This window comes from Physeter macrocephalus, chromosome 8, assembly GCF_002837175.3.
Source record: "Physeter macrocephalus isolate SW-GA chromosome 8, ASM283717v5, whole genome shotgun sequence".
NCBI lineage: Eukaryota > Metazoa > Chordata > Mammalia > Artiodactyla > Physeteridae > Physeter > Physeter macrocephalus.
In genome coordinates this window covers 74289752-74300393 of record NC_041221.1, presented here as the reverse complement: position 1 = coordinate 74300393, position 10642 = coordinate 74289752, and the positions used below count along the sequence as shown (strand labels likewise).

General features: G+C 35.1%; 1 protein-coding gene across 6 annotated transcripts in view; it reads right to left on the bottom strand.

The window, feature by feature from the left end:
• Positions 1-10642, bottom strand: part of FCHO2 (FCH and mu domain containing endocytic adaptor 2) — a 119444-nt gene that overhangs the window by 74910 nt on the left and 33892 nt on the right. For all 6 annotated transcript variants that reach the window (XM_024133515.3, XM_028492971.2, XM_028492972.2 and 3 more), the window contains 3 exons: positions 10252-10393; positions 10010-10162; positions 2338-2442 (listed from right to left, as the gene is read on the bottom strand). In XM_024133515.3, the coding sequence (XP_023989283.1) occupies positions 2338-2442; positions 10010-10162; positions 10252-10393 (400 nt within the window). The remainder of the gene's footprint in view (positions 1-2337; positions 2443-10009; positions 10163-10251; positions 10394-10642) is intronic.

The window sequence follows — 10642 nt, the reverse complement described above, 5'->3', positions numbered from 1 at the left end:
ATAAATAAATAAATAAATAAATAAATAAATAAAGATAACATGGTGTTGTTACCATATATCTCATAATACTACCAACAGGATCTGCAGTGGCATCTGTTTATCAGACACTAAAGGAAAACATGTATATTCAGTCTAAGTAGGATAAAGAGACTATAAATTAGCCTCACATCGGTTCAAGTTTTGCTGCCAAGTGAGTTCTGGGAAAAAAAATTTTGGTTTTCAGAGCTTTTGGAATTCAGAATTGTAGATAAGGGATGTGAATATTATGTCCAGGCAAGATTACTTACAGCCTCCAAAACTGCCCATTTGATGTCTCCACTTAGGTATACGCAGCTCAAAATTAATATGTTTAAAACTGAACATCTCATGCTCTTCCGACCCCTCAAACTAACAGCTCTTCATCTAGCCTTTGCCATTCATCTCTATACACATAGGCTTACAAGCCAAAACCTGGAAGAGATCTTGAATCCCTTTAGAATTCTCCCATTCACCTTACCCCTGCCATCTCCAAATGCATTCACTTGTCTCCTTCTCCAAGGCTACCACACTGACCCTCATCCTTCTCAATGGACTATGATACTGCCTTCCAAACTGGAATCTTGATTCTCCTTTGGCCTCGCTATAATCCATTCTTCATGAAACTGTCAGAATTAGATTTAAAAATGCAGACCATATCATGTCACGTCCCTGCATACAGCTCTTCAATGTATTCCAGCTGCTCTTGGAAGAAAACCTAAACCCTTACTAAAGCCTGGTCCTTGATTATCTCTTTAACCTCATTTCTAACCACCATCTCTCCTTACTCAGTTTCAGTAAGCATTTTTTACTTTCTAGAATGTGATCTCTCTTTTACACATCGGGGTCTTCATATCCATGGTCCCCAATGCCTAGAACACTCCTGCCCTAGAATGAGTCTCTCACTGATTCTTCAAGTCTCAGTTTTAAATGTTACTTCTCCAAAATGGACTTTCGTTATCTCCCTAATCCTAATTAGGTCATCCCTATTATTCTATCTCATGGAAGCTTGTTCTTTTCCTTTGTAACATTTATAATAATTTGTAACTTTATATTTAAGCATATATTTAATGTCTGTCTCCCTCCCCTACACTGTATACTCCATGTAGAGCAGAGAGAATTTGTTTTATTTACATATATATTGTATACACCCAGCATCTAGCACAGTGCCCACATGGATGGGGCACTGTGCTAGATGGATGCGTTATGCCTGCACACAAGCATGCAAGCCGTCTGTTTCTGAGGTGTGAATCATTCACCACTCCAAGCGAGAAGACTCCCTAGAATCCAAAAAGTCAGATTCATAAAGTCCTTCTTCACACTTACGAGTGCCTACCCTGAGCTGAAAACTGTTTTAAGTGCTGAGGAGACAGCAGTAAACAAATCAATCCCTGCTCTTACAGAACTTATATTTTAGTGGGGGGAAAACAGACAACAAAAAATATGGGTAGAAGAGCCAGTGTGCTCCACCATATTTCTAGTCCCTCAGACATGATGACTAAGAATGTTCTAAGAAGAGGTTCCTCCACCAGCCTCAGTGCCAGAGTGAAGAGCTAAGCCATGATGAACAAGTAGCATGATAACAAATAAACACTTGCTATTGTAAGCCACTGAGATTTTGGGGGTTCTCTGTCACAGCAGCATACCATCCTATCCTGTCTGACATAGTAAATTAAATGCATTGTGTCAGATGATGACAGGTGCTAAGGAGAAAAACAAAACAAGAAAAGAGGACAAGAGGTGAAGGTAGAAGTTTTGGGTATAATTCATAAAAGGCACCCATCTTAAATCTAGGCCTTTAACTAAGGCTCTAAGAACATCAAATTGAATAGAATTTATCCCAAGCTTATAGGAGACAGACTTTTTTAAACTGATTGTCTGTCTTCCCTTACTAAAATGGAAGTCCTATGAGAGCAGGGATTCTTGACTGTTTTGTTAACCACTATATCCTCAGCACTGAGTCATTTCCAGTTTCCTTCTTAAGTATAAGTCAATTTTAAAACCCATACATAATCATTACTGTCTTCATCATCTACCAATGTCCTCATTTTCTCCAATGCTCTTTAAACATTCTAGTCAATATGAATAATCCCATATGATATTATACCTATTGATTCTTGGTCTTCAATCTCCAAAACAAGATGTATATTTTTAAAACAGCATTATTAAAACACTAAGATTGTGCATTTTAACATTTTCTAATACTAAAAAATTTTATGACAGAAAAATTGTATTATTTTTATCACTAATATAATTTATTATAATTTATAAAAAATAAACACAAATATCCTGTTTTAGATTTAAAGCCTTAAAAATACCAACCTGAGCTGTTTCTGTCATTTTCTGTTCAAAATCAGTTTTTGCTAATGCATATTTTTCCACATAGAGTTTATAGGTATCTGTAGCTTTCTTAGATTTAACAGCTGCCTGTAACAAAACAGAAACATTTTGAACTATACAAAATATTTTTTATTTCCTGATATAAGTTTATATGAAATAATAATTTAAGTGCATTTTAAGAAATGAGGCCTATGTTGAGTTCAAGATGACAAAAACTAACACCTTTTTTTCAAGTCCTCCTTAGTAGTACTTTTTGTTACAGTCACACAATAATGCAGAAATTAAATGCTAATTCTCTTGTCTCATGGAACATGCTTTAAAAAGTTAAAATACTCTCATTTTATAACCCAGAGTAAGATCACACAACCACATAATAGTACAATGTTACTAAAAATTCAACAAACAAAAATGTGACAATACCCTCAGAATATGCTTGACACTCCTTTACACACCTGTGAGTCTTTCTTCCTTCCACAACAGATATTCCATTTAATGTCTGATCAGTGACTATAAAGCTAGCTCAAAAGTTGAAAAAAAAAAAAAACCAATTTTCCTTGAGGTTTCTCAATTTCCACTGTGCTCCGGAAAATCTATAAATTTGTTTTTAATCATTGCCTATTTTTCAAGAAATTGTTACTGCATTATTATAGTTCTAATTTTATCAAAGTTACTTATTCAATAAAAACTTAATAATGTTAAATATTAGGCAGTGACGAATATGAATACAAATTATATAGGGATCTTTTCTTCAGGGACTTCATAGAAGAAGTATAACCTATATACATAAACAGCTAGAAATTAGTGGAAAGTAACAAAGAAGTAAAAACAAATTTTATGGAAGATGGACATTAAGGAAGAAGAAAAATTATGTGTCACTTGTAGGTTGGGGCAGACATGTGGCTATCAAGATCAATTTGGATACAGGAAGTTTGAAGGGAAGGGGTGCTGAAGTAAATAAGAGTTTAAAGAAGATCAAAAAAAGAAAAGCTATAGGATTTCAAGATAAAAGATCTCCACTTTCTTGATGAGGTAAGAGGGGGTCTGCTACGAGTGAAGAAGAGTAGGGTAGGGTTGGGAACTTCAGGAGAATAAAGAAAGTTTCAAACCATGGTTGTGGAGGATGCAACTGGTAATAACTACAGGAGTAAAAGTCCTGCAAAGAGCCACTGAAGGCTAAGCTGCAAAACTTGGAATTTGTGCAGAGCCAATCAGAGCCAGTAGATAATTATCTCCAGCTATGTTCAGGAGTCTAAGAATAAGTATTAGAAACAGAAAGTTGGGTTTACCTGGAGGTTTGGGGCTGGCAAGAGATGCATACAGTCTTATTCTCTAAAAAGGCAACTCTGTACTCTCTCTAAAATATAATTGCATATATTATATTAAACATATATGCTTTATGCTTGTGGGCCTTCTTAAATAAAGAATATAGGATGCCAATTTATCTTGTAGTGTATCAAAACAGTATGTTGTATCAGAACTGGTTTCGGAGCCAAAAGAAACTGGATTCAACTTCTAGCTCTACCATTTACTACCCAGTTGACTTTGAGCTTTATATAGTTCTCTCATTCCTAAAATGGAAATACCACATATTTTTTTTAGATCTTTGGCTCAGATGAAATGTAATTTATGTAAATGCTTGGGACAGAGACTACAAAATAAATAGTATCTGCTATTATTATGGTTTCTAAAAGGAACATCAAGAGGAACATACATCATTATATTTTGCTGTTACATTTTGCTGTTATTATATCTAAGAGTTGTTCTAAGCTCTACCCTTACAGTAAGTGTCTAAAACCTACAATGATTTTCTAGTTTGCTCCTATGGACCTTTTTTTAAACTCTCTTCCCATTGTCTAGCCGTATGACATTATTTTATACTACCATTAACATACTTCCTCTAACATCCTTGCCCTTTCAAACATTTAACAATTAGATGAGATGGATATTTAGAGTTTACAAACTACCTTCACGGGAAGTCCAGATAACCAAGTTTGCTAGAATTTATTTTAAAAACAATTTTAATGCCATGGTTATCTGGGTTTCCTTTTGGATTTTGTTATGCCAAGAGACTTGGAAGAAGAGAATTTCTTCCAGCTACCTAAATTTTCAGTCTATACAAGAGTAACAAGCAACCCACAGTCCATGGAGTCATTTTTAATGACATAGTCTTGCAAAATGATATAGTCCCACTGGGAGCCCCTTCTTCTTTGCTTCTTCTTCATCCTAACACTACTCTTTTTCTCTGCTGCCTATTAAGTTATTGCCTTATAATTTATGTGTAGGCTATTGATAAATACATGAGCTGTGATCACTCCTAGAAGTATTTGAAATTTGAAAGGAAATTCATAAACAACGGAAAAGTCCCTCAAAATATAACTATAATGATTGTGTCCATACTTTTTAAAGTAATTTATTCCGTTACAGGTTCTACACAAAATAAGATACCTCCCTTTCTAAACTTACCATTAAAACCTTTCTCTAGTAGCCTCTTGTTCTGTACTATTCAATAAGTCTTAGCTCCTCAAAAAGAAGGAAGCTTCTTGAAGACAGAGGGGATATGTACTCAGCCTTTAAGAACCTTCATAACATGTAGCATGATGACAGGCACATGGTAGAAACTAAAACATTTATTTACTATGGTATACAAATTCATAATCCAACAATCAGAAAATATGTGAATGAACCATTTAAAAAGGGAAGAATTGAGTCTATAGCCTATATTTAAAGTAAACTCTTAATTTTTATTATATTAATAAACAGGAAAAGTTCAAATAATATTTTGCTATAATGATTATTTTTCCTAGTAGACACATATGCTGCATTGTAGACAACATAATGGTTTCTCGCTTACAAAAAAAGAAAGAAGATACCCTTTATAAGTTCTAATATATTTTTTACATCAGCTTTCACTCTTCAAAGGTAAACATATGTCAGAATAAGGAAATTACATACCAACTTAAAGAAGCATCTTAGAAAACTGGCAAAAGAAGTACTTAGTAATGAATAAATTTTTTTAAAGAGTTTATTGATTAACAAGGTATTTTAAGTAATGACAAAAAAAATTTAAAGAAAACTAAGGGTATCCTATAAAAGAATATAGAGGCCACTTTAGAATGTAATCGTATTCTGGACTTCCCTGGTGGCACAGTGGTTAGGAATCCACCTGCCAATGCAGGAGACACGGGTTCGAGCCCTGGTCCAGGAAGATCCCACATGCTGCGGAGCAACTAAGCCCGTGCGCCACAGCTCCTGAGCCTGCGCTCTAGAGTCCATGAGCCACAACTACTGAGCCTGCGTGCTGCAACTACTGAAGCCCGTGAGCCTAGAGCCCGTGCTCCGCAACAAGAGAAGCCACTGCAATGAGAAGCCCGCGCACCGCAATGAAGAGTAGACCCTGCTCTCCGCAAACAGAGAAAGCCCGTGCGCGGCAACAAAAACCCAATGCAGGGCTTCCCTGGTGGCGCAGTGGTTGAGAGTCCGCCTGCCAATGCAGGAGACACGGGTTCGTGCCCCAGTCCGGGAAGATCCCACATGCCGCGGAGCGGCTGGGCCCGTGAGCCATGGCCGCTGAGCCTGTGCGTTCGGAGCCTGTGCTCCGCAACGGGAGAGGCCACAACAGTGAGAGGCCCGCGTACCGCAAAAAAAAAAAAAAACAAAAAAAAAAACCCAATGCAGCCAAAAATTAAATAAATAAATAAATTTATTTTTAAAAAGAATGTAATCGTATTGGGAATATATATATTTTTTGAAAGCAAGAAACATCTCTCATAGGAAATGACTATACAGCAACACTCAGTTAAGTCAAAATGACTTTCTAAATAGTATCTTTGCTTAGTAAAACTGTAAATTCTTAGGGTAGACTCATAGAAACTAAATGCCCCAGTAGTAACAAACTTGACCACTTTTGTAAAGTGATTTTTAAAAGGGATGTTGGAGCATAACAACTTATGCTTTAAAAGCAATAGCTACATTTCTTCTCATAAACAAAAGATTGGCCTTAATAGATTACCTACTGATAACGAAATAAATCCTACATTTTATTCATTTCCTTAGCATTATAATTAAGTTTACTGATGTACTACCAGAAATATTTCTGTTTAAGTGTCTATAATTTTTATAGTGAACTCCTATGAATCAAATATATACATATAAAATAAGTACTTTGTCATAGTCCACAAATATGAGTAACTTCTAAATGGTGCTTTATAAAAATAAGGGTTTGTGAATGAAGATAAGAAGTGTACTATGTCATAATAGCCAATAAGTGTTCATGTTTTCAAGTTCACCAAAGGAAAAACAGTTCAAAGATCTATGTTTTAAAAAAATCTACATTCATGTTAATAAAGAGCTTATTTATTACAGGCCAAAATAAATTATTTACTTAGGCTTGGATTTGAATATATATAAATCAGAGACCCATTAACACATCTAGTATCACAAGCAAAGATATCACCTCTGAGCAGAACAATTAGAAAAAAGCACCCCTTCCTCTTTTCTGTTTGCTGATTTGGAAGATTTAGACTATACTTCTATTCTCTCAGTAGTTATGTTAATGTTCATGCTTGACTACTACTAATTCTAATATACCATTAATTGTAATTAATACACACCATTATCTTGTGTACCACTAAAACAGAAAAATACTGTCAAACCATGAAATAATGCTTTCTTATCACTTAAAATTTTTATTTTAGACTTATTAAAAGAGCTCTTCTAGACTTACTTAGAAGTAGATTTTTATTCTTGTGTGATACAGAATTAAAAAGAAAGCAAAATGAACTTTCGAGATACTCCTGAATCTCTTTTCAGTCAGATTCTGACCCTTCTCAATTACTTCCAGTGCAGGGACTGCTGGGGTCTGTTTTTTTCCCCACATAGTATTATCTTCAATGTCACCAAAAGCATTACTGACAGAGCATTTCTTAAAAGTGTTCCACTATCATCTCCAGATTTTCTTCCAAACATTGGTGCTCACATTTTCTTGATCTTACCAGGTCTCAACAAAAGGTTTTCAGACAACAATCAGAACTAATCCTTCCTCAATGCTCTTAAAGTGGTATGTTAATTGAAACATCAACGTGTTGCAGTTGTCCAATCATGCCACCAGGTATATAACAACCAAGTTCACAGAGGCAGTGAAACTACACCACAAATGCCACCATTCCAACAGTGATTATATGATACTATCATTTGACGATGCATTCTGATTTCAGAGATGTGAGGAAAAAGATATACCCGGTAGCTTTTAATATTCTCTTTTTCTCTGGTGGCTCGTTCTGAATTTATCTTTATTTACCCTGCTTAATACCAAGAATGTACTTTTGATCTAAGAACTCTTGAGTTTTTTTAATTCTGAAATATTCTGATCTGTTAACTCTTCAAATATTACCTGTCTACCATCCTCTCCATTTTTTTTTCTTTTGAAATCCACAACAGATGAATGTTGGTAACCTTCATTCTCTGTACTATGTTATGGGTGAGTGCCCAAATTCAATCTTTCACTATATTAGCTCTAAAGTTTGTCTTCTCTGTTGCTTTTTTTTAAATTTCAATAACCATATATTTCATTGCCAAGTTTTCTAGTTAGCTGTTTTCCCATCTACTAGATCTTATTTCATTATCTCTCTTAATTTCTTTAATATAAATTTATATTCATTTGCATATTTGAACATCCTCAACATACACGAACGTTTCTGATCATCTATTTTATATATCTAAATTTTATTTGGAGTGAATTCTTATTCTAATTGTTAAATTTATTGCCATCTGTCTTAGCAGAGGTATCCCCTGCTTTTCAAAAGTTTGTCTTACAAGTTTGTTTACTTTGCTTTTACAAAAGAATTATATTAGTTCCTGTTTTCAAGAACTGAAAAACATTCAAAGAGGATTTTCACTTTTACAAAAACAGGTGAAAAGAAAAACAGCATTCAGCGTTTGTTTTGCAGGAGCCGTTACAGAGGCAGCGCACACCTGAGAAGCAGTGAGAGTGGCACCATCAAGCTCCTTCCCAGGACCTACACTCAGCATCGGTCTCCAAAGCTTTGAACTATGTCTGTAAGCATCTGTGCTTTATCTCAATTTATTTTGTGCATGCATTAGCAAGATGTGTTCTAAGGTACTTGCTTCTGTGCTTATGCCATTTTGGCTTATGAAAGGTTTCATAGGAACACTCTACTGTTGTATAGCAGGGAAAGCTATATTCGCTATATTAGATTTCTTAAGATGTGCTTTTGCTCATTTCTGGTGGGAGGTTTCTTGTTTTTTCCCCTCTCTCTTCTCTCTCTCCCTCCATCAGTGATGCTGGAAAACTCTACAGAATACAAGGTAAACATCACCTCCTAGAATTGTGTTATATTCTATCATTTATGCTCACCCATCCCCATTTAGCAGTTTCAGGTTATCTCCTGCCAGCCCTCCAAGGCCCCAATTTAGTATCAGTCTTATAAAGGTAGCTTTTAATTAATTCCCTGGAAGAATATAGGGGATATGATCGAAACAGTCATGAACTGGTTCCTTGGCCTGACTGCCAGTCAGAACTGCATCCTTAAGCCCCAACTTCCAATAATGCTTTAGCCCTTCAGCAGCTCAACAGTCTTTTTTCACTACTTATAGTTTCACCAAGTGAGTGGTGTTCCTTGGGCTTCTTCTCAAGTGGGGAATATTTAGTCCCCTTTACCACACAAGAGCTAAATTCCACTGCCTAACTTAGGACTTTGGGTCCAACAACCCTGCATAATCAATCTCTACATGCCCTTTTGAGTTTCTGTTCCATTTCTGGTTCATTATGAAGATAATATTCTTCTTTTTGGAGCATGTTATTTTGCTTTATTTTCCCTTTTTATATTTTATTCTTAACTGCTATGCCTGGAATGAAGAGCGTTTTAAAATCATGAACTTACTGTGCCTCATTTTTTACCCCCTCCCAATTTTTATTTATTGCACAAAACACTAAAGGAAACATATTACCCCAAATTCCATCGACTGTTTTTTCCAGATGCTCTTCTAGTTTTCTGCCCATGTATATACACTTTTATAATTATTATAATTGCAACATAATTACAGTTGTTTTTTTTACCGGCTATTTCAAATACTCTACAAAGCTTTCAAAATTATCACTCCCTATGGCTGATTCCTAAATGATATATACCACATCAAACAAGTGGATGGTTAAACTGTTTTGAAAGGGGAAAAAAATCTACTTTCAATCAAAATGAGAATGGGGGAAAGGGTTGTGGTTTACCACAATACTACATACATGGGCTCAAAGTCAGCACTAAATCACCCACAACATATATTTAAAGTTTAACTCAAGTAACTATTGCCTTGCTAAATCTACCAAAGTCTTGCTTCAAAAAAAATTTTTACCTCATTATTAAATCTTACACCAAGCAGCATCTCATCAATTATCTTATAAAAATATCCTGCAAATGTGTCACCGATATAAAGAAATCATTCCTTTTTATGTATTTGCTAATCTATCTACCATATACAACATATTTTGAAAACCTATTCACTTAGGTAAATCACTAACACTCAGAGGCACAGTGACTTCATCTTTAATATGAGATCATTCTTGAGTGTTTAAAGATTAAATGCAGTCTTGTTATTTGAAAATGCTTTGAAACCAAAGAGGTATTATTTTTATTATGATTACCTTTTCTATTTCTCTTTGTGTAGCTCCTTCCTTTTTCAAACGTTCCTGTTCTACACATTTGGCATTGTAATTTTCCTTGGATTTCTGGAGGGCCTGAGTTATGCTCTGAATGGTTTGAACAGCTTCCAGAGTTCCTGCAACTTCTTCTTTAGTCTGTTTGGTATGAAATGATTCATCAAAATGCAGAACTACAAAGCATTCAATATCTGACTAATCAATCCTTTAACAAGGAAAACTGATACCTTTTTATGCGATTTTACTTGTTCTTCTCCATACTTCTGAACTTCTTTTATTAATTCTTGTAATTTTCTAACAAGATCCAAGTGACAATTTGCTAATTTCTCTGTAGATGTTTTGAACACATCCCACACTGGTGCAAATGTTCTAAAGCAAAGAAAACATGGGAATAATTTACTAACAGGAAAAAAATTTTAAGTCTCCAAAATAGAACCAATGGAAATAATGTTATATTCAGTAATTTTAATTAGTCAAACAATGAGATTAAATTAAATCACAAATGAAACGAATGACAGCCGGACCTTGATTTTTTTTTTTTTTTTTTTTTTTTTTGCGGTACGCGGGCCTCTCACTGTTGTGGCCTCTCCCGCTGCGGAGCACAGGCTCCGGACGCGC